General features: G+C 38.5%; 1 protein-coding gene across 10 annotated transcripts in view; it reads right to left on the reverse strand.

Annotated features, from left to right (window-relative positions):
- MICU1 (mitochondrial calcium uptake 1) overlaps nt 1–25,662 on the reverse strand; it is a 248,255-nt gene that overhangs the window by 82,797 nt on the left and 139,796 nt on the right. For all 10 annotated transcript variants that reach the window (XM_019813253.2, XM_003994041.4, XM_019813251.2 and 7 more), the window contains one exon: nt 3,812–3,894. In XM_019813253.2, the coding sequence (XP_019668812.1) occupies nt 3,812–3,894 (83 nt within the window). The remainder of the gene's footprint in view (nt 1–3,811; nt 3,895–25,662) is intronic.

A 25,662-nucleotide genomic window follows, 5' to 3' on the forward strand; every position in this document is an offset into this window, starting at 1 on the left:
TTTTCTGAGCACAATGTAATTAAATTAGATAATAAAGATAACTAAAAAAACAAAACCTCCACACTTGGAAATTAAACAATATACTTCTAAACAATTTATGGGTCAAGAAGGAAATCACATGTGAAACAGAAAATATTTCAAACTGAATGATAATGAAAATACAACACATCAAATTTGTAGGATGCTTCTATAGCAGTGCTTGAAGGGAAATGTATAGTATTAAATGCTTACATTACAAAAGAAAATTCTCAAAACAATGACCAGCCATGTTATCTTAAGAGACTCATCAAAGAGCATAAAAAACCCTAAAATGAGTAGAAGAAATGAGAGTAGAAATCAATTAATTGGAAAACACAAAAACCACTTGGGCTCTCGGTTGTACATATTTGAAACTAGTTTTTATTCCTTGTGAAGACAATATACTAGGGCGGGAGGGAGGGGAAAGTGGGTGATGGGCATTGAGGAGGGGACCTGTTGGGATGAGCACTGGGTGTTGTGTGGAAACCAATTTGACAATAAATTTCATATTAGAAAAAAAAAGAAGAAGAAAACACACAAACTATAGAGAAAACTAATACAGCCAAAGTTGATTCTTAGGGAAAAAAAACAAAAAACAAAAAAAACAACTAGACCCTGAACAGCCAAAGAGATCTTGAGAAAGAAGAACTAGAGGCATTACACTCCCTGATTTCAAACTATGTTATAAGACTATAGTCATCAAAACACTATGGTATTGGGGCACCTGGGTGACTTAGGTGGCTCTTAATTTCAGCTCAGGTCATGATCTCATGGTTTCATGAGTTCAAGCCCTGAATTAGGCTCTATGCTGGTAGCATGAAGCCTGCTTGGGATTCTCAGTCTGCTCTCTCTCTGACCCACCCCCACTCATGCTGTCTCTGTCTCTCTCAAAATAAATAAATAAAACTTAAAAAAATATCACAGTATGGTATTGGTATAAAAACAGACACATTGATCAATGGAATAGAATAAATAAACAATAGAAATAAACCCTCACATATATGGTCAATTAATTTATGACAAGAGAGCCAAGAATATACAATGGAGAAAGGGCAACTTCTTCCATAAATGTGTTCAGAAAACCGGACAGCTACATACCAAAGAATGAAACTGGGCCACTATCTCATACCATACACAAACATTAATTTAGTGTGGATTAAAGTTTTGAATGTAAGACTTGAAACTATAAAACTCCTGGAAGAAAACATAGGTGGTAAGCTCCTTGACTGTGGTCTTGGTGATGATTTTTTGGATTTAACACAAAAGCAAAGGCAACAAAAGCAAATATAATCAATTGGGCTAACAAACTAAAAAGCTCTTCGTGGCAAAGGAAACCATCAACAAAATAAAAAGGCAATCTACTGAACCAGAGAAAATATTTGCAAATCATATATCTGATAAAGGGTTAATATCCAAAATATATAAAGAACTCCTACAGCTCAATAACAAAATCCAAACATTCTGATTAAAAAATGGGCAGAGGATCTGAGTAGACATTTTTCCAAAGAGGGCATACAGATGACCAGCAGATGCATGAAAATATGCTCAAGATCACTCATCATCAGGGACATGGAAATCAAAGCCATAATGAGATAATACTTTACACCTATTAGAATGGCTATTATCAAAAGGACAAAAAATAACAAGCGTTGGCTAGGGTGTGGAGAAAAAAGAACCCTTGTGCACTGTTGGTGGGAATGTAAATTGATGCAGTCACTACGAAAAATAGTATGGAGGTTCCCCCAAAATTAAAAACAGAACCATCATATGATTCATCAATTCCATTTTTGGGTATTTATATGAAGGAAACAAAATTACTATCTTGAAGAGATATCTGCACCCATCCATGTTCATTGCAACATTATTTACAATAGCCAAGACATGGGAACAATCTCAGTTTCCACCAATGGATGAATGGCCAAAGAAAATGTGGTATATATACACAATGGAATATTATTCAGCCATAAAAGGAAGAAAATTCTGCCATTTGTAATAACATGGATGGACCTTTGAGGTCATGAAGTCAGTCAAACAGAGAAAGACAAATACTGTATGATTTAACTTACAAATGGAATCTAAAAAAAAAGTTGAACTCATAGATATGGAGAAGAGATTATTGGTTGACAGAGGTGGGGGGGATCCCCATGGGTGAAGGTGGTCTAAAGGTATAAACTTGTAGTTATAAGTAAATCCTGGGGATGCTATGTACAGCATGATGACTATATTTCACAAAACTGTATTGTATATTTGAAAGTTGCTAAGAGAGTAGATCTTAAAAATTCTCATCACAAGAAATATTAATTTGTAACTATGTGTGGTGATGGATGTTAACTAAACTTATTGTGGTAGTCACTTTGCAATATATACATAGATCAAATCATTATGTTGTACACCTAAAACTAATACAATGTTATATGTCAATAATATCCCAATAAAAAATAAACTAGTGCAATGTAAAATAAAATAAGGGGATGAGCTGAATAGGTGATGAGGATTAAAGACTGCACTTGTGATGAACACAGGGTGACATATGGAAGTATTTAATTACTATATCGTACACCTGAAACTAATTTAACATTGTATGTTAACTAACTGGGATTAAAATAAAAACTTAAAAAATAAAAAAAAAAAGGGGGAGGGGAGAAAACTCAGTTTCTCAACTAAAGTCTGAATGAAAATAAAATTAGCCCTAACTCCCACTAAAGTAAAATAAAATATAATTTTAAATAAAAAAAAATTTTTTTTAATGTTTATTTTTGAGACAGAGAGAGACAGAGCATGAACGGGGGAGGGGCAGAGAGAGAGGGAGACACAGAATCTGAAACAGGCTCCAGGCTCTGAGCTGTCAGCATAGAGACCGATGTGGGGCTCGAACTCATGGACCGCAAGATCATGACCTGAGCCGAAGTTGGATGCTTAACCGACTGAGCCACCCAGGCACCCAAAATAAAATATAATTTTAAAAATAACAAAATAAATTCTATTTATAATCATTTGGGACCACCTGGCAATACTAGTCAAGTGCAGGATTATGGAAAAGTGAAGGTATTAGATGGACACAGGGTTCAGATTTGAATAAATGTCTCCAGATATTTAAACATTTTGTTTCTGTGAATTTTTTATTTACAAATACATACCTCATACTTTCCCCCATTTCTTTTTTGCCATTTTCCTTATTTTAAATACAAATACTTTCTTCATATATACATACATGTGTATGTATATGTATACATATGCTTGTTTTGTTTTGAAACCATTCTGACAATCATAATCATTGTATCTAGAGAGATACCATGGCCCACCAATGATAGAAGTTTTATGGAAATGTAATCTCTTCCTAGGATTCATCAGAAACTGTACATCTCTGGCTTGAACATGCTATACTCAAAGGTATGGTACCATTTTTCCTTCTATTATGGAAATCCTTTCAGAACATATGTCATTCATCCTTATATTCTGGAACTGCCTGGCACAAAGGAGCTGTTTAATAAATGTTGACTAAACAGATGATTGAATATCCAAAACTTTTCCTCTCAGCATTATGATCTAATCTATGTTGGGGAATCAGAACAACTTTGACCTTCATCATATGCTCAAATAATTCCTTACATTTAGGGTGAAAACAAACAAAACCCACTTATTAAAAGTGAGGATGATTTTTTTACGTGATGGATTAGGTACTTCAAAAATTGGATTGCATCTGAGTATGCTGACCAGGACCAAAATAACTCCAAGGCACATGAAAAGGTGTTAAATATTAATGTACACAAAGGAACTTTCCAGGGAAACTTGCCTGTTCAAACTCCTCCATGTCTACTTCTCCATCTCCGTTCAAATCAAACATCTTGAAGGCAATTTCAAAATTTCTCTGAGGAGCTGCAGGGAGTAAGGAAGGAAAGAATGGGAAGGGAAGGAGGAGGAGAGAAGGGGGGAAAATATTTACAAGGCATTAACTAAAAACAAAAAATCATTCCTTTAAGAAAAACAGAGTTAAACATTAAAATTTATTTATTTATTTATTTATTTATTAATTTATTTATTTGTTTATTTATTTATCTATTTATTTACTGAGAGACAGAGCATGAGCAAGGAAGAGGGGCAGAGGGAGGAGAGAAAATCTTAAGCAGGCTCCACGCTCACACAGAGCCTGATGTGGGGCTCAATCCTCCAACCCTGGGATCATGAGCTGAGCCAAAATCAAGAGTCCATAGGGCATCTGGGTGGCTCAGTCTGTTAAGCATCTGACTTCGGCTCAGGTCATGGTCTCACAGTTCACGGGTTTGAAGCACAGAGCATACTTCAGATCCTCTGTCTCCCTCTGTCTGCTCCTCCCTTGTTCTCTCTCTCTAAAAAATAAAATAAACATTAAAAAAAAAAAAAGGAGCTGGATGCTCAACTGACTGAGCAGGCGCCCCAAACACTAAATGTAATATCAGGTGTAATATCAGAATGCCACCATATTTATCCAGATCAATCTTGTAGCGATACTCCTTAAAACCAAAAGAGAAATTTTACTATGGCCAGTAAAGATAGCGCTTGTCTCTTTGTGTTTCAACACCAATCTAAATGCTTCAGCTTTGCTCTCTTAGAAACCATCCTCTTAACTGTGTAATATTAATGTTGTGCTGTTACTTAAATGTAGCATTATTTATCTGGGCATGAACGTCTGCTTGGGGTGAGACATATTGTGGCAAAGTAAGAGGCTGAAACTCGAAGTCTTTGTCTTGCCTTTTTAAAGCCAGCTAGACTTCTAGTTTGTTCTTTCTAGTCTCTCCATTGTAAGTGCAATCACGAGTTCAGTGGATGTCATTCAGCCATCAGGTTATTTTCTATATACTTTGCTCATTATCACTATAGCTCTGAGGTAAGGACAAAAAGCATACTGCTATCTACCCAGCCTCCTATTTCAACCACGTCAGCTGGGTATACAAATTACTGAGCAAAGTATATGGAAATGGTAAAATAAAGCTGAAGTTTAAAAAACAAAATGAAAAATGCAAAGCTTGAGAAGATGGCATATGTAGTTTTTTCCCCCTAGGTGAATGGCAAAAGCTCTTGAAGACTTTTTAGTATTCCTAGATCAAGAAATATAATATAAATATAATTAATACACTTGTGCATTAGAATAAAATGTAATGTCCCTCCTTCCTTACCACACTAAATGTTCTGGTAAAGAAAACAAAGTTGTTTACTTCCTTCCTTTGGTACTTCAAATTTATATAAATGTAGAGAATAAACCAAAATAAAATATCCTATATATCCTAATACTATTGAATTAAATTTTCAGTTAATATAATTTTATTAAAAATGTTAAAGATTATGGGTGCCTGGTTGGCTCAGTCAGTTAAGCATCCGACTTTGGCTCAGGTCATGATCTCACAGTTTGTGAGTTTGAGCCCCATGTTGGGCTCTGTGTGGACAACTCAGAGCCTGGAGCCTGCTTTGGGTTCTGATCTTCCTCTCTCTCTGCCCCTGCCCCACTCACGTTCTGTCTGTCTCTCTCTCTCTCTCTCAAAAATAAATTTAAAAAATAAACCTTAAAAAAATAAAAAAAAATTAAAGATTATAGGAAACAAAAAAGCAAAAAGGGGGCTTAGTACATTATGCATAGTTACAGAGAATCCATATTTCCACGTTACTCATGAATTTGTCAATCACAACACCTTATAGGGTTAAATTCCACTTTCAGCTAGCTAGCCAGCTAGGCTGGTGAGCTCTTGGGTTTTAGGTTGCCTGGGCGAATCATGTGCCTGTCAGCTTCCCACTGCTTGCCTCACTTGATAGTGGCTTCCAACAGGCTTATTCTTCTCTAGGCCACAAATACAACTGTTACAAAGGATACAGCCAGGGGAGTTAGATTTTTGTATACTTGCTGTCACTTCTTAAGTTTCTCCTACTTGTCTGGAGACACCTGGGTGGCTCAGTCAGTTGAACATCTGACTCCTGATTTCGGCTCAGGTTATGATCTCATGGTTTGTGAGACTGAGCCCTGCGTTGGAGCCCGCTTGGGATTCTCTCTCTCTGCCCCTCTCCAGCTCATGATCATTCTCTCTCAAAATAAATAAACATTAAAAAAAAAATTAAAAACTTTCCTACTTGATGTTGTCTTTTACTGAAGAGTTACTACTATGTGCCAAGCCTTGAGCTTGATAATTTAAAGATGTTGATTATCTGATTTAGTACACTCAACTCTGAAAGTTTTAATTTTCTTTTTATTAAAACTGTTATTTATTTTGAGAGAGAGAGAGAGAGAGAGAGAGAGAATCTCAAGCAGGATCCACACTGTCAACACAGAGCCCAACACAGGGCTCTGTCTCACAAACTGTGACATCATCACCTGAGCCAAAATCAAGAGTCGGATGCTTAACTGACTGAGCCACCCAGACGCTCCTGATTTTTTTTTCAACAAGGTAGACAAATGGGGCTCACTAAATGACAAGCCCCAAATTACACAGCTAATATGTGGCAGAACTGGTAAGTGAACCTAGGTCAACACTGACTCCAAAGCCCATAAACTTTTTCATTATGCTCCATGGCCTCCAACAGGGAGAGAGAGGTTCTTAACAATAATAAACACATACTCTATTTTGATATGTTTTAACCTAGACACAAAACAACAAAACATGACTCACTGATTATGTCAGTCTCTACAATAGCTGAGTTCCACGTTCTTCATTTCAAGGACATACCATCAGAGAAACGTTGCATATGCCTTGCTTATACTTTAGACTTGGCTGCACTAATTGGAAATCCACAGGTAACATTAGATTCTCAGATAGGTTTGTCACATGTTTGAAAAAATCATGAATATGAATTGCTTTAGGCAGTAATGCATTCTCCTATCCTCCCCCCCTCATTCAAATACATCATTTGCCTATTCCTTGTAGATACCTGAGATTGTAACAACCACAGACAGCATAAAGCTGCTGAGAGTTTTAAGGCGGGGGCCAGGGGCGGGGGGTGACACCATCAAACAGACATTTATAAAGGATTTCTCTGGCTACAATGTGAATTGAAGGATGAGTTGGAAAACAAGAACCAGCTTCGGAGAAGACCGAGGAAGCTCTTGTAAATGCTGAAAATGTGAACTGGGGTGACTGCAGTGGTAATGGAGAGGAAGAAACAGATCTGAAATAAGGAGGTGGGATTACACAACTTAATGATTAATTAGCTGTGAAGAATAGACAGTAAAAAAGGCTGACAGCTTGACTGCCTTAGGCTAGCTTGCATACCATTAACCAAAAGATAAAACAGATGTAAAAGGTTCCGAGAAATAAAAGGAATTCTTTTCAGACCTGGTGAATTCAAGGGGTCTGCAGCCTATTCAGAGGAAAACACCGGGCAACTGGAAGCCAATATTTAAGGTAAAAGGAAGGAGAAAGGAAGCAGTGACAGAGGACGTGGCATCAGGAAGAAATTAGTCCAAATGAACAGAAATGGGGAAAAATTTGGCAAAAGCCAGTCAGTACGTTGAAGCAAAGCTCAACAATTAAAGCAGCATTCCCATTCCCTATCTCCACTCATCACAGAGAGGACACAGAGTGCTTACAACTTTAGCTTTATCATAATATTTTATTCTTACGTCCTGTGAGTTTTGTGAAGGCACAGTCATCATTTAAACGACTGAATGAGTTATTTCAGCACACCATAGTTAATATATCCTCTTACAATTATGGTCATTTTACCAAAGCACACCCTGTACTTCTTTTTATTATTTTTAATTTTTTAATTTTTCATTTTGTGAGAGAGCGAGAGAGCGAGAGAGCGAGTGAGCACAAGTGGGGAAGGGGCAGAGGGAGAGGGAGGAAGAGAATCTCAAGCAGGCTCCATGCTCATTGTGGCCCAACGTGGGACTCAATCCCATGACCCTGGGATCATGACCTGAACACAAATCAAGAGTCTGACACTCAACCGACTGAGCCACTCAGGCGCCTTACCCTGTACTTCTTGAGGTTTCTGTATCTTTTGATCCTGCTTACTTTCAAATAGAGTATTTGCTTATGTGGAGCTACTCAGAGTGTTTATTAAAGTGCATGCACTGATACTACTCTAGAGGCTGTGCTTCTAGTGCACTGGTCATGATAAGGCAAGTCAGGGCAGCAGCCTTGCACACTCTCGGGCCTTACCAGTCTATCAGGAAAGGTCCTTCCAGGAGTGGTTCTCTCAGCCTATTCAATCTTCATCTGCTGATCATATCAAAGCATTTAAGACAAACAAGCAAATACCCATGTGCTTTTTTTTTTAAATTTTTTTTTTCAATGTTTATTTATTTTTGGGACAGAGAGAGACAGAGCATGAATGGGGGAGGGGCAGAGAGAGAGGGAGACACAGAATCGGAAACAGGCTCCAGGCTCTGAGCCATCAGCCCAGAGCCTGACGCGGGGCTGGAACTCACGGACCGCGAGATCGTGACCTGGCTGAAGTCGGACGCTTAACCGACTGCGCCACCCAGGCGCCCCCCCATGTGCTTTTAAGTGAAACATGCTACCCGGGAATATGCTATTAGGCAACTCTTGTACTTCCCTGTCTCCCTTTAAATGTAGGCTTCAGAGTATTTTTTTTTAAATCTAGCTGCTCTGGAAAGTTTTAAGGTGTCCAGGGTTTCTGCTAACTCATAACCTGTTTCATAGAAAGGTACTGAGAGAGGAATTCTTTTGAATCCCAGGCTACTTACAGAGTGAACAGTGAAGCTTTCTCCCACTGTGTTATCAACATAATCTACTTTTAGTACAGTGATTTCCAAAATGATCGTAATATATGTTGGAAGTGATTAAAACAATAAAATTATATTCAAAGCTCATTACTCAGGGTTCCATGACAATCTGTGTTACTAGGAAATGGAGATCCCTTAGGTCTGTTCTAGTTAAGAATCCATGTTTATATTATTCTATCATTAACAACAGTGATAAAATAACGACCCTAGATTGCTCTTGGAAGCACAGATTTTTCTGCTTTGTTTTAGTAACAAAAAAAAAAAAGCATCTTTTTCTATATATATTAAGTCAAATATTCAGACAGCAATAACACTAGCTGTCTCAAGACTTTCATGACTGTTCCACTTAGTGTTTTTTTAATAGAAAAGGCACAAGACTAGGCCTCTAATTCTGGTGCTTCCAACAACATGAGTCATTATGCCTTAAAATCTTTTTTGGTAGTACTGACATAATAAACAAAAACATGAATAGGTTAGATTCTTATTTTCTGTTGGTTTGATTCTCCTACTACAGAATTCCTACCAGCAGTATTCTTGTTTTAAAATGACGTTACAGGATAAATGAGGTAATTAATATGCAATATTAGAGAACTCTGAGTTAGAAAAAAAACCTTTAGATTATAATGAGTCTCTGTTTAATGATGAACCTGCCTACTGAATTTGTAAGGACGATCACATAACCTCTGATTATTTCTGAGAGAGAGAGAGAGGTCACCACTTCTGAGGTTCTAACCATTACTGGCCATATTAATTGAGCTTTTCTTCTCAAGCAGAACACAAATCTAATTCTGTGTAGCTCCTATAAACTGTCCTAGTTTAATTTTCTAGAGAGATAAAAAATAGATCTGCTTCCTCATCTATATGATGGCCCTCTGAAAACATAAAAACACATGATCATCTCTCTACTAAGGTTTCTCAGAAATTGCTTTCCAGAACTTTAGCATATAACAGCCCCCCCGCCCCCCCCCCCACTTTGGGGTACTTCAGATGGTCAATGCCTCCCACAAATGCAGCATATCCTAAATGTAGTTAATCCTGGAATGACTTTTCCTTTCTAGAAACAATAGGACTGCTTCTTTGCAGACTAACGCACTAGCATTCCTCTTATGTGAAGTGAAGGCTTAGTGTCTTGCTTTCTATATAACATTAGGCTTGGGGAAAGGGGGGGAGAAAAATCTGTAAGATTTGATTTCAAAATAGTATCCCTCCCTGAATTCTTCTAGTATGATGGTTAGGGTGCAGACTGAAAGTCGTCTTTCTGCCTTTTACAGAGTAGAGGGAAAAGGTTCTCATAGTACATGTTGTAGTTGGACTGCATTTCCTTGGGATGCTTTAGCCTCAGAAGAAGGGTGCTACACAAAATGAAAATATCCTAGGAATTATTTTAAACACACTTAAGCAGCAGCAGATTGATTTTCTTTTCATCAATAATAGTTGCCTTATATAAACTCTGGTTTCATTTCTGAGTAACCATTTTACAGGTAGTAAATATGATAATGTTAGCCTTTTCAGCAGTTTCTAACAGTTTCATGGCATGTGTCACGTTAACGCTACAGCTAATAAAAAGGGCTGCAAATATTTGAAAAATGTAAGACTTACAGAATGACAAAAGAGAAGCACAAAGTCAAGAAGAACGTCTTTTTATAAAGTTACATATTCTACATTTGATTTTTATATACAGTTAACTGGGTATAAAGGCATATTTATGTGAAGCGAGGCATAATGAGAATATGAGTGGCTCAAAAATTTAACTCTTATACCTTCCGCTTCAACTCAGAAGCCCCATAGTTAGGCTTCCCCTCATCTTTGTTTTGTGGAATTCTCTGCTGACCAAAGTATACACTATTAAACTTGGCACCTGAACTTGATGAAGATGATGAGAACAGCTACAGCATTTGCTCTGAAATCAGGCCAATAACTATTCTTGAAATACAAGATATAGGATGGCAAATTAAAAAAAATCCACATAAGGGGCGCCTGGGTGGCTCAGTCGTTTAAGTGTCTGACTTCAGCTCAGGTCATGATCTCATGGTTCACGAGTTCGAGTCCCGCATCAGGCTTTGTGCTGAGAGCTCAGAGCCTGGAGCCTGCTTCAAATTCTGTGTCCCCCTCTCTCTCTGCCCCTCCCCTGCTCATGCTGTCTCTGTCTCTCAAAAATAAATAAACGTTAAAAAAATTAAAAAACATCCACATGGACTATAAGTGGCTATAGAAGATACTGTGTTATGAAATAAAGTTAAAATCAAGGTATTTTCCTGTTCCTTGTGTCAGAATTACAATTTAAAACATTGTAATGACTTTTGACTATGCTATAAATTTTACTTCCTTACCATTTAGTGATTTAATATATTCAAACAAGGGTTATTTATTTATTTATGATTTGAGAGTGAGAGAGAGAGAGAGTGTGGGGGGGGGCAAGGGGGGAGGGGAGAGAGAGACAGAGAGACAGAGAGAGACAGAGAGAGACAGAGAGAGAGAGAGAGAGAGAGAGAGAGAGAGAGAATTTTAAGCAGGCTTCATGCTCAGCACAGAGCCTGGTGCAGGGCTCAATCCCATGACCGTGAGGTCACAATCTGAGCCAAAATCAAGTGTCAGATGCTCAACCAACTAAGCCACCCAGGCACCCCAAACAAGGGTAATTTAATTAGACTATTTCCTGAATATGTTTTCTGTGATTGTGCAGCTATAGGAGTCCATTAAACAGGAACCAAACTATACAATATGAAATAGTGAATATTCTGCCACTTAAAATACCGTATCATATCATATGCAATTCAAAAGGATAAAAACCTTTCATCGCTAACTTTTTGAATACAACATAAAGGAAATTTCTTTAGTGGAGGAAAAAAAGACAATAAGGCAATCTGAAATAGCCAAAGTTCATGATATGTAAGTCCATCAATCTAGTTCTTCTTCTTAGCCTTGCTGTTTTAACACAGAACAGAAAAAAAAATTCCCCTGGTGAAATGACAAATGCTAAGGATAAAGAAAAGAGAAATCCTAAGCCATCCAGAAGGAAAACACATTAGTTATCATAAAGAAAGAAGTATTAGGTTGTATCATAATTCTCCACAATACTTGAACACCACAGAATCTTGAGAGAAAACAATTGTAATTGAAGAATTACATACAAGTGAAGTCATCATTTGCCTACATTAGTGACAGAAGATATTCTCAGACATGCAAGAACTTTAAAATTGTATAACTCATACACCTTACTAACATTACACAAAAAACAGAAGCACAAGTCTTGAGCAAGGGTCAGTAAACTCTGCCCTCTTGGCTAGCCATTGATTTATGTAGTGTCTATGGCTGCTTTTGAGCTACAGAGGCAGAGTTGAGACCTTAGCAGTTGAGTAGAAGTAGGTGCCATGGCTAGCAAGCCTAAAATATTTATCTTGCCCCTTAAGAAAAAGTTGGCAATCGCCGGTTGAGGAAATTCTTCAGCCAACAACAAAGATCCATCAAAATAAAGAAATAAAGACAGGGAAGAGGAGATCAATTAGGAAGTGAGCAATAAATTAAGTGAGCAATAAAATCCGTAGAACAGAGTTAAGCTTAAATAATGGTTATTAATACAATAATAATCACGGCATCTGGCATTTATTAAATGTTGTTTATTATGTATAGGCACTTTCTATGAATTATTTAATCCTCTCAACCGCTCTGTGACATCGTATTATACCCACCCCCCGTTAAAGAAGAGTAAACTAAGGTACAATGTGTCCAGGGTCGCAGAGCCAGAATTCAAATACAGACAGCCTACTAGAGCATGCACTCTTGGTTATTCTCCCCAAATATAAAATACATAATAATGAAATATGAGAAGCATCCTTGAAAGAGAAAGTATGTAATGTAAAGTCATTTATAAAGAAACACTGTGGAAGTGTTCCTGGGTGGCTCAGTTGGTTAAGCATCCAACTCTGGATTTTGGCTCAGGTCATGATCTCAGGGTTCATCAGAGTGAGCCCTGTGTTGGGCTGTGCTGACTGCTTGGAGCCTGCTTGGAATTCTCATTCCCTCTCTCTCTCTCAAAATAAGTAAAATAAACTTAAAAAAAGAGAAAGAATGTGGAATAAAAAAAACTACCAGATTATTAAAAAGTAAACTGAGTAGAGAGAAGAAAGTGAAAGGAAGCTAAACGTCTCAGCTTCTAACAGGGGTGATTGGGTGACTCAGTCAGTCAAGCGTCTGACTTCAGCTCAGGTCATGATCTCAAGGTTTGTGAGTTCAAGCCCTACGTCGGGCTCAGAGCCTAGAGCCTGCTTCAGATTCTATGTCTCATTCTCTCTCTACCGCTCCCCCAGTTCCGCTCGGTCGGTCTCTCAAAATCAAATGAATGTAAAAAAAAAAAAAAAAAAAAAGAAATGCATGACTTCATCCTGGATTAAAAAAAGTCATGTTGCACCTCTCCCCCAAGAGATGTCCCTACCACCAGTGGAATAGCTGACTGGGTAAGTGAGGCCTCTAGTAAGGAGGAAGAAGGAAATGGGAAGGAAAAGTCCCCTAGAGCCACTCATATGTACACCAGGACTCTCCCTCTCCTCACTTATTTATTGTGTGGTTCCCCATGACCATCCTTCCATCCCAGTGATCACTGCTAAGGCTCACAATGAATAAGATGAAGCCCATCTTCTGCTGTGCAAAATTGACATGGTCCAACCATTTATCACTTCCATGACCAAAGTGACCCAAATGACTCCCTCCTTCATTTCTAACCCTTGAAGAGGCTCCATCTGACCGAGTCCAGAGAATTATTTTTACAGCGTGCCTCCTCTAATTACAGGGTGTTGCTACTACATTTTAATTGGGACTGCTAAAACCATCCAGAAGGCACTAACACTCCCAAGAGTTTCTTTCTAGGTCCCTTGGAGATACCTCTGGGGGATAACACTAACTGAGAAAAAAAGAAGGAGGTCTTTTACAATACAAACTGCTATAAAAGCTTCAGGAGAAACACAATGCCTAGAGCAAAGGTTTAAAAGAAAAAAAAAAAAACCCAGCAAGAAAGCTCAGAAACATAAGGTGAGAGAAGACCAAATAAATCACAACAGAGTTAAATGAACTAAACTCCTCTATTAAAAGACAAATGCCGCCCTCCCAAGACAAAGGCTCTCAGATTGGATCAAACCATGTTATTTATAAAAAATGTATCAGAAACAAAATAGTATAGAAGGATAAAAAAACTTGTTCAAAGTGGAGTATTGAAGTCTCCTAATATTTTTTTTAAACGTTTATTTATTACTGAGAGACAGACAGAGACAGAGCATGAGCATGGGAGGGGCAGAGAGACAGGGAGACACAGAATCTGAAGCAGGCTCCAGGCTCTGAGCTGTCAGCACAGAGCCCAACACAGGGCTTGAACTCACAAACTGAGAGATCATGACCTGAGCCGAAGCTGGAAGCTTAACTGACTGAGCCACCCACGCTGAAGTCCCCTAATATTAATGTATTGTCAATTACTCCCTTCAGATCTGTTGATATTTGCTTAATATACTTAGGTGTTCTAATGTAGGATGTATGTGTATTTAAAATTGTTATAACCTCTTGATAAATTAACCCCTTTATCATTATACGATGACTTTGTTTCTTGTTCCAGTTTTTGACTTAAAGTTTATTTTGTCTGCTACAAGTATAGCTATCCCTGTTCCCTTCTGGTTTGCATTTGTATAGAATATCTTTTTGCATCCCTGCACTTTGAATCAATGTATTCCCTTTAGCAGAAGTGAGTTCCTTGTAGGCAGCATATGGTTGGGTCTTGTTTTCTACAAATTTAGCAACTATCTGCCCTTTGTTTGGAGAACTTAACCCACTTATTTAAAGTAATTATTATTATTATTTTAATGTTTACTTATTTTGAGAGAGTGTGTGTGCACATGACCGGGGAGGGGCAGAAAGAAAGGAAGAGAGAGAGAATCCCAAGCAGGCCATGGCGCTATCAGTGCAGAGCCCCAAGGTGGGGCTCTAACCCACGAACCGTGAGATCATGACCTGAGCTGAAATCAAGAATTACACACTTAACTGACTGAGCCATCCAGGTGCCCCTTAAAGTAATTATTGATTGCTAAGGACTTGGAGTTGCTATCTTCTTGTTTTCTGCATTTTTTGTAGTTCCTTTGTTGTTTTTTCCTTTCTTGCTGTCTTCTTTTGTGAATTTATGATTTTCTGCAGTGATATACTTTGCTTCTTTATCTTGTGTTATCCACTATAGCTTTTTTTTTTCTTTTGAGAGAGAGGGAGGGAGAGAGAGAGAGAGAGCACACATGCGAGTGGGGCAGAGGGAAAGAGAGGATCTCAAGCAGGTTCCATACCCAGCATGGAGCAGGACACGGGGCTTGACCCTGGGATCATGACCTGAGCTGAAATCAAAAGTCAGACACTCAACTGACTGAACCACCCAAGTGCCCCTTATTTTGTGGTCACCATGAGACATAATTGAAACATCTTACAGACATAACAGTCTTTTTTTTTTAAGTAGGCTTCATGCTTAGCACGGAGCCCAACGCAGGGCTTGAACTCATGATCCTGAGATCAAGACCTGAGCTGAGATGAACCAACTGAGCCACCCAGCCACCTCAATAGTCTATTTTTTAAATTAATTACTTAATTAATGAATCTATCAATCTACCTACCTACCTACCTACCTACCTACCTATATATCTATCTTTCTTTCTTTGAGAGAGGGGGAGAGAGAGCACACGCGAACATGTGGGGGGGGGGGTGGGCAAAGGAACAGGGAGAGAGACAATCTAAGCAAGCTCCATGCCCAATGTAGAGCATGAGGTGGGGCTTGATCTCACAACCCTGAGAGCATGATCTGAGCTGAAATCAAGAGTTGGATGCTTAACCGACTAAGCCACCCAGGTACCCCTAGACAGTCTACTTCAAAATGATAACTTAATTTCAATTACATACAAAATTTGTACCCTTCCCTCTCAACATTTTGTTTTTGATGTCACAATATGCATCTTTTTATATTGTATATGCATTATGTGTGTGTATAAATTATTGTTGTTATAGCTAATTTTAATACCTTTGTCCTTTAACCTTTATACTAGAGTTGAGTGGTTAACACATCACCATATTACTGTATTAGAGTAGTCTGAATCTAACTATAGACTTACCTTTACCAGTGTTTTCTGTATTTTCATGTTACTAGTGTCTTTTTATTTAAACATGAAGAACTTTCAACATTTCTTATAAGGTAGGCCCAGTGGTAATGAAGTTCTTCAGCTTGTGTTTGTTATGGAACATACTTATTTATCTCACCTTCATTTTTTGGAGGGTAAATTTGCTGGGTAAAGTATTCTTGGTTGGCTTTTTTCTTTCAGTTCTCTGAATATATTACTCCATTCTCTCCTGGCCTGCAAGGTTCCTGCCGAGAATTCAGCTGATAGCCTTATAGGGGATCCCTTGTATGAAAAATTTATTTTCTCTTGCTACTTTAAACATTCTATCTCTGTCTGTGATTTTAGTCAGTTTTATTATAATGTGTTTTGGAGAAGATCATTTTGGACTGAAATTTTGTGGTGGCCTATTAGCTTCATGAACTTGAACGTCCAAATCCCTCTCCAGGTTTGGGAAGGTCTCAGTCATTATTTAAGCTTTCTACCCCCTTTTCTCCTTCTCTTCTCCTTCTAGGACTCCAACGATAGGTAGATTATTTCTCTTCATGGTGTCCCACAGGTCCAGTAGGTTTTCTTCATTTCTTTTCATTCTTTTTTCTTTTTGTTCCTCTACTGGATACTTTCAAACAATGTCTTTGAGCTCACTGATTCTTCTGCTTGGTCCAGTCTGCTGGAGCTCTTCTTCAGTTCAGCCATCATATTCTTAAGCTCCCAAATTTGTTTGGTTCTTTATGTTTTATATCATTGTGTTCTTTTATTGGTTTTCTGATTTTGTTATTTATCTGTGTTCTCTTATAGCTCTCTGAAGATATTTATTTTAATTTTTTTTGATGTTTATTTTTTTTCAGAGAGAGAGAGAGAGAGAGAGAGAGAGAGCGAGCATGAGCAGAGGAGGGGCAGACACAGAATCGGAAGTAGGCTCCAGGCTCTGAGCTGTCAGCATGGGACCTGATGCGGGGCTCGAACTCACAAACTGTGAGGTCATGACCTGAGCCGAAGTCGGACAGTCAACTGACTGAGCCACCCAGGTGCCCCTCTGAAGATATTTAGAACATCAATTATGTTGAATTCTTTGTTAGATAATTCCTGTGTCTTCATTTCTTTGTGGTCAGTTACTGGAATTTTTCTTTGGTGAAGTCATCTTTTGGTGCTTTTTCTTGATTCCTATTGTGTAGGTGTCTGTGCATTTGGACAAACAGTTATCTTTTCCACTTTAAGAACTGACTTGTGTAAAGGAAGACCTTTGCTGAGGGTGGGGCACACATCCTGGTGGGGAAGGGTGCCAAGTGCAGGGGTGTGTAGTGGCTCTGGGTCCAGATGTGGTGGCGACTCATTGGCTCAGGATGCTGGGGTCTACAGTATTGCCGATTGCATAGTCCTTTGCAAGAAATGCAGCGGATCTGCTGAAGCTGCAATGGTTGTTGGTGTCCTTGGGCAGCACCTCTAGATCTAGCAGGTAGGAACCAGGGCAGGCAGTGGTAGCAGCTGGAGTGACAGTGGGCACACACTCAGCTATAGGAGCCAGCTGCAGGGGCCTGTAGTGGCAGGGGCCAGCTACAAACACACACATAGTGGTGGGGCGCAGGCAAGCAACAAAGGCCAGGACCAAGTGGCAGTTATTGTAGCCCTGGCTGTTACACTGCACTACTGTGGCTGCTGGGTCTTGTCACAGGTGCAACAGCAGTGGAAATGAATGTCTTGAGTCAACTCATGGGCATGCAGGCACACAGGTGGAGGAATTAGCTGTAGGTGAGCCCAGTGGTACAGGCCAGTGACAGGAGACAGGGCCAGGACCACAAATAGCTGTGGAAACCTTGGCTACTGGCATGTACTCTCATGGCTACAGGATCTTGCCACAGGTGCAGACACAACAATGGAGGCAGGTGAAGGGCATCAGACCAGCAGTATGCAACAGCACAGCTAGAGGGATTAGCCTTGAGTGCATGCAGTGGTGGGGATTAGCTGGAGGGGTCGAGGCTGGAGTATATGTGCAGCCTCAGAGGCTTGGGCTGACTGCTAGTGTGGGTCCCAGGTTCCAGTGGAGAATGGGGTGGGAAGGGTAGTTGGCATCAATGAATACGAATATTTTGGGGGCAAAAACCAGTGAAATCTGCAGGAAGTACGTGGTAGCTGTGTTGGCCATTGGTACCTTCATTGGTGAAAGCTGCTGGGGTCTTCTACAGAGCAGATCGCTGGGAATCCCAGTCACTCCATGTCTGGTAGTGATATCCCTACTTTTCTTCCTCATTTCTAGTCAATTCTCTACATCTCCTTTTTGCTGGTCTCTGGGTGGGGTGAAACTGAAGCAAGTCCTCTGTATAGTGACCTGAAAGGCTGGGGAAGCTGACTGGTCATTTCAGTCTTCCGTTTTCAGCGAGGGGAATTCTGTATAGATATGGAGTTCCCTCTTGGTGCTGAGCAGTGCTGGCTTGGGGGATGGGATGGCATAGGCAAATGGAGATGTTTATCCTTCCTTTTGTGTGATTATTCACAAATTATTTGTTTCACTGTGTTAGTGACGTTTCTTAAGTGGACTCCAGAGCTCTCCCAGAGCCACTTCTGTTTGTGGATAGCTATCTAATTGTTGATCTTTATTGGGAGGGATGGAGGCTGGGTTCTCCTGTTTCCTTGTCTTTGCAACATCACTAAGTGGGGCCCTCTGGTGAATCCATTTCTGGATCTCTATTCTTCTTTAGAGAAGTTTCTGGGATTTCAACATCAGGTCATATTCTTATCTTTAAGAATCTTATTATACTGCTACCACATCCACTGTATGAAGCTCATCATTTAGGAAATCTTACAGACCTACAAATATCTTGAAAGTATTTCTAGAACTATTACGGGAACTTATAGGTCATTTATGATTTAGTGTGAATTCATTTAATCTGAAGACTTAATTTTTTTTTAGGTTTATTTATCTTTCCTAGTAATCTCTACAACCAACATGGGGCTCGAACCCCATGATCTTGACCTCAAGATCAAAAGTTGCATGCTCCTCTGACTGCGACAGCCAGGCACCCAAGATTTAATTTTTAATTTTAATTTTTTAAAAGTTTACTTATTTACTTTGAGAGACAGAGAGAGCAAGGGAGGGACAGAGAGAGAGAGAGAGAGAGAGAGAGAGAGAGAGAACCCTAAGCATGGGGCTCTATCTCACAAAACGTGAGATCATGACCTGAGCCAAAATCAAGAGTCAGACACTCAACTGACCAAGCCACCCAGGTACCCCTAATTTTTTAAAACTTAAATTTGTTGTATTGTGAGAAAGGCAATTGTGTCTTTTGGAATGATGGTTGAGGAGAGACAAATACAGATATTCCTCTGATAGCTTAGCACAAAGCTGGCTTTGTAGATTTGAATTAGCTCAGTGAAAGAAGAGGCTGATATCACCCATGGAGTGGAAGCCCCCTCTTTCTAACAAGACCACTTTCTCAACCAGGATGTTCTTATTGTTACACAACAACCTGGATGTTCCCTGCCTTCCATCCCTGTAATTACAGAGAGTTATGGGGGCAGTATCTTTTTCCTAGAGCCCTTTTCATGATATGTTTCAGCAGTGTCCGGTCCAACAAAGCACATTTTTCTGCTAAATGGTATAAAGATGGGGACTGGGTAATTTTGCTGCTTTTCTGCCTGTGGGTTGCTCCACTATTTTAGATTCCATTTAGACTACATAGTACCAGTAGTATTTATGTCGGTGTTCCTTTTGTATAACAAAGGGGAAAAGTAATTCTTTTTGGATGAAGAATTTCCTAGAAGGCAGAGAATTTAGTCTACTTTGACACTGAAGACCAAGTCTTTTCCCTTCAACTTGTCTTGGTATAGATCTAAAGGCTTCCTTCCACCTGTGGAAAGAACTCAGGAAAGAAGGAAGCCCTATGTGTCTAACTGATTATGTTCCACTAGTGGAAAACCTAGAGAGCCAAGCATAAATCAGATTTAAGAGCAGGGTTACTCCTAGAAAAGGCCAGGAAAGGATCTCCTGATGAATTCTGCAGAAAACAAGAAGACAGATGACCCCATCTGTGAGAACAATGGTGTTAAGATAAAACAATGATCTGCTTTGAAGACTTTCTCCTCTGGGTGCTAAAACAAGCTGAATCAACAAGATCATTCTGGCTCCTGTACTGAGAATGGGCTGTAGAGAAGCAAGTGTGATAAAAGGATGACTAGTTAGGAAGGTACTAAAATAATCGAAGAGACATGAGAGGACAGGGAAAAATGGTGGGATTCTGGATTATTTCAAAGTAGAGCTGACAGGATTTGCCACAGATCAGAAATACAAATATTCAGACTATTTTTCAAATACACATGCAAACACACACACATATTTTTTCTCTTTTCCCAAAATGGAATCATGCAATATATATACTTTGACTCATCAATACCTTGTGAACATTTTTCTATGCTAATAAATCTCTGTATTACATACATAATATTAAGTGCTATACTGAACTTCACTGCATAGATTTATTGTAATGTGTTCAGCCATCTGATATATGAGTTCTTTTCAATGTATTTTTGACCATCAACATCATTATACACGTGACCATTTTATTATATATATATATTAATATATACAATATATATTAATATATACAATATATATATTAATATATATATTATTATATCATTTTATTTTAAGTCTAACTTATAGAAATGAAATTGCTAAGCTAACGGGTTAGCACTTCTGAAAGTGTTTGATAAACACTGTCAAGATTCTGAAAAGGCATGCCAATAATTTATGCTCTTATATATATAGTCAATTACATTTAAGTGTCAGTCCAGTAGTTAATTTTCATGTGCAAATGGATACCCAAAACGGTACACTATGATTTTGGTAGTCAAATGAGAGTAGGAACAACTAATTGTTCCCTTCAAGAGAACATAACCAACCCTAATTTTTACCCCAGTTTCTCAGAGCTCTAAAGGACTTCACCTTTGAGAGTGATTTCAGTTTAGGAAAGATTCATTCAACTCATAGAGGACTAAGCCCAAGTCTAAGCTGATCTAACTGTAAGGCAGAGTGGGGGATAAAACTTCCCCAGATGCAAGGTACAGCCATGATGCCCATGATTTACTGGTCTATAGTCTGTCACAGGGTAGCCAGGACCCCAAGATACAGGGGGTAGAGGGCAGGGGTAAGGCTGCTATTCCCAATAGCACTTACTGGAAGGATCTAATTAGAAGACCTATGGTTTTACTCTGATAAATTCTGACCATAAAGAAAAACATTTAGAAATGTAATGTATAGTCTTAGAACAGACTTAACATTCACATTTAGTTAGTCTGGCTTTTATTTGAAAATCCTCAAACAATGAAAGAAACTACATGGGCTTACCATCATTACATACAGGCTGTACGATGGCTACAAAGAGAGCTCTTTATTTTTATTGCATCTCAGTGTGATTTATTTAATGTCAATTTAAAGGTTTTCTAAAGAATATGGAACACTACATGTCAAGAATCTGCTTTTAAAAAATTCATGGGGGCGCCTGGGGGGCTCAGTCAGTTAGGTGGCCGAATTTGGCTCAGGTCATGATCTCGCAGTCTGTGGGTTCGAACCCTGCATCGGACCCTGTGCTGATAGCTTAGAGCCTGGAGTCTGCTTTGGATTCTGTGTTTCCCTCTCTCTCTGCCTCTCCCCGCTTGCACTCTCTCTCTCTCAAAAATAAACAAACATTAAAAAAATTTTTTTTAATTTATAAGATTGTGAAAATCTTCTGAATTCCTTCAGCAAGGTTTCAGCTGTACAGACACTTATTCCTTCTAACTACTGCTTTTCTACCATTTGCATTTTTCTAGAAAATACATTTCAGCCCTGATTCTCAAAAAAAAAAAAAAAAAGATTTATAATTTCACACCTGAAAAAAGAAATAGCTAATGTTTCAAGTTCATAGCTCATAACCTATCTTTGAGCTATATTTCAGCCTCAGTTACTGGATGACCTTCTGAGAGCTGCCAGAAACAGTCTTTCATTTAAATTGCTCTTTATTACACTATTATTTGACAGTTGTGCTAAAGGAAGAGTATTCAATGCCACAGATGTCAAAAAGCTTGGATTCCCCAAGAGTTCCTGGGAGAGATTCTGGAAGGCATGCCAGGGCTTTACCCTTGATTAAGGTCATGTTCTACTTTAGGAATATATTTTCTTCAAATGCATGTTACTATTTTTATGCCCAAATTACATATGCCTGTGTGACAGATCGCCACCCCTATCTTGAAAGATCTTAAAAAATAATAATTTATGGGGGCGCCTGGCTGGCTCAGCATGCAGCTCTTAATCTCGGGGTTGTAAGTTCAAGCTCCATGTTGGGTGTAGAAACTACTTAAAAATAAAATATTAAAAAAATTCATCTGCTTGGCTTTCATTTCATCCTATGTGGTTTTAGTCCACTCCATGTACTCAATAGTAGCCAACGTGAAAGCTTACGCCAAGATGCAACTTACTGCATAGATGCTTAGAATTAGTTGCTTTAATAAATAAGATTGCATATTGGATATTTAATTTACGCTAATTTGAATGACCATCGTTACATGTGACTTGGTTGGGCATTCACCCAAAAGCTATGTGGTTTTTCAGTTTAGTGCTCCCTCCCCCAAATTTTAGCTATTTGAATTAATTTTCTAGATTTCATCATGTATATATTCACAGAGAGTAGCTATTATTTAAAACAGTTTTAAATACCAGGCAAGATTGCTAAGCGTACTTGGAACAATATAAAATTTTAGTATGTATACTAAAGTAACTTCACAAAAATTCTTAGCTATTTATTTAGCCAACAAATATATATGGAGTACTTATTGTGTGTCAGATACTGTGTTGAGTATCTTCTCCAGAAGGTGTAATGGTTAAGCAAACCATTCTGTGACAACCTTTCTTGCCTTGATTTCCTTTGTGTACCCTCAAATTCCCCAGCACAACAAATAAGCTTTTCTAAAATTGTTACAGGGAAAGGTGAACAACACATGATGAAGCCTATGCATAACCAAACACTAGCAAGTTGTGGTTTTAGGGAAAGGTCAACTATACAGATAGACAGATACACTTGATTTCAGTCCAACTTCTAAGAGGCAAACAATGTGAAAAAGTGGGGCTCCTGGGCCATAAGCAAAGACCTTTAAATATTATCAATTATTAAGGACTGAATTCTTATAGAGCCATCCCAACCATCAATAGAACGAAAGCAGGACAGGATGGAGCCTGAGGAGAATAGGACAAAAGTTAGAAGAGTTATAAGAGGCTGAAATCTGGGAAAGTTTCTATAATGTTCTAGGGAAGTAAAAGAAAGGCTATAGTAGAAAGGTAAACTGAGGCCCATTTGACACTGTAGTCAAGGATACGGAGATGGATGGGTGGCTGGGTCTACTTAAAAGGGACCCAGAGAAGCCACATCCCAAATACCCCTTTGTTCAAATATTTTTAGAGGGGTGCTCGGGTGGCTCAGTTAGTTAAGTGTCCAACTGTTGATTTCAGCTCAGGTCATGCTCTCATAGTTTGTGAGATCCAGCCCTCTATTGCTGTTTCTCTCTTAAAAATAAGTAAATAAACTAAAAACAAATATATATACATATATATATATATATATATATATATATATATATATATATATATATATTAATGAATAGTAGTGGTAGGATACAGTTTTAGGTACTTTGGGGATACAAAGCCATATGACATAGTTCCTATTTCAAGATATTATTTAGTGATACTATATCCCTTGTCTAACTTTTATTATTTTTTTTTTAATTTTTTTTTCAACGTTTATTTATTTATTTGGGACAGAGAGAGACAGAGCATGAACGGGGGAGGGGCAGAGAGAGAGGGAGACACAGAATCGGAAACAGGCTCCAGGCTCTGAGCCATCAGCCCAGAGCCTGATGCGGGCTCCAACTCCCGGACCGCGAGATCGTGACCTGGCCGAAGTCAGACGCTTAGCCGACTGCGCCACCCAGGCGCCCCTGTCTAACTTTTATTAATTAGGGATTCTTTTGAATAATAAGCATTTCCTGCAAATGTCTCTGGAGCTATTATGATTCACAATTCAATGTAAAAAAAAAATTTTTTTTTAATTCTAAATGTTTGTTAAAAACAAAAACAACAAAATCCTAATTGAGATATGCTAAGAGAAAGGTAGTTTTGATCTGAAGAATGAAGGGAGAAAAAGAAATAATTTTATAGATGAGGGCATTTTCTAGAAAGCAGAGAACTTAGCCTATTTTGGAATTTTATTTTTCCTGTTCCATGAACTTTTAACCCATTGATAAATGCAGCCTAAGAAAGTGGGAAGCCTTTGAGTTTACCAAATGCTTCCCCTATTAGGCTTTCCTTCCCAAGGGCCTAAGGAGCAGAGAAGTAGAACTGGGAAGGACCTCCTTCTCTTCTCTCTTGGAGAGCCCCTACCTGAACCTCAGGTATCAGAGAGAACGGACTCCCTAGAAAAGTAGCAGAAAGCTTTGAAGGCCAACAACAGCTGTTCAAGAGAGGACAAAGTGTAAGCAGACACAATTCTGGTGGCAGCATCAGACCACTGAGCATACAGAAAATACTCCTGACTACCTCATTCAACACTCTCTTCTTTAGAACACAGCCCTAGCTTGAGAGGAGAGCTACAGACATCATGTGCCCTTAACCAGATTTCTATAACACTTTAAGACAATATTAGAATTTTATTAGAATTTTTAAAAAGTGAAAGTGGATCAATTCAAATAAAACACAAGTATGAAAAGGCTAGTAAGAACTGGTTTCCTTGGAGGGTATAATTATGAAATCTTCCCCAAGATGCAGTCAAAATATATTTAGATCTTATTTTTGTTATAAGCCACAATTTGCTTCTTTAGTCTCTGTTCTTCTCTTAGCCTATGAACCCTCAGAAGGAATCTCAAGCTACTGTTCCCCAAATATATACTTCCTTTAGCATATAAAGAAAACATTTTAATCTTCTAGTATAATCATATGCAGGTCTGAGAGACTTAAAAACAAACACGACTTATTTCTTGTTCATCTGAACTAAAATTCTTATGTAGTCGTTGATATAAAAGTGTAAATGCTTCAACTTTCTCCAAGAGTGGGGTTACTGAAACCTCAGAGTGCTCTCAGATACATCTGGCTCAAAATGAAGTGAACATCATAAATATTTGATACATTTAGAAGCATTGTTTTATTGTTTTGATAAAGCTGCATTATAAAATCAACAAATTAACCTTAAGAACAGGTAATGTCAGAGAAAGAAGTTGTTGGTAAGTAACACAATGAGATCCTTTTGGCCGTAGAACATGCAAAAAGAATATTTTTTTAAATTCTAAGCACCTTTTACAGGCAAAAATAGCACTGAATTCAGCCTTTCATCTGCTTCGTCTTACTCTTCATGATGTCAACTTAGCAATGGTAGATAATCCAAGAAATAAAAAACTTAGGCAGATTAATAGCTAAACCAAATTTTCTCTGTAACTTCCCCAACTCTGATGTCCCAATAAAAAAGATTTGTAGCTGCCTTAAATGTGTTGATAGATCTCAGAATGCTGCCTTGCTCATATTTTTCAACAGATCACTCAAGCTGAAAAACATTTTCATCTGTAACTAACGAAACATTTTCATTAGACAGAATGGCACTGATCAGCACCATGATCTCCAAGTCACGTACACTTTATGATCAGCTCCTGAGTTTGCACGGCAAGAGAAATAAAATATCATAAACTTTCACTTGAATGCTGATGTAATTTCTCAAAGATCTGTGAGAATTGTGGGTCACAATAAGAATGTGGTTTAACTGTCAGTATGTCAAACCCTGCTACAGTGAAACT

Source organism: Felis catus, chromosome D2, assembly GCF_018350175.1.
Source record: "Felis catus isolate Fca126 chromosome D2, F.catus_Fca126_mat1.0, whole genome shotgun sequence".
Taxonomy (NCBI): domain Eukaryota; kingdom Metazoa; phylum Chordata; class Mammalia; order Carnivora; family Felidae; genus Felis; species Felis catus.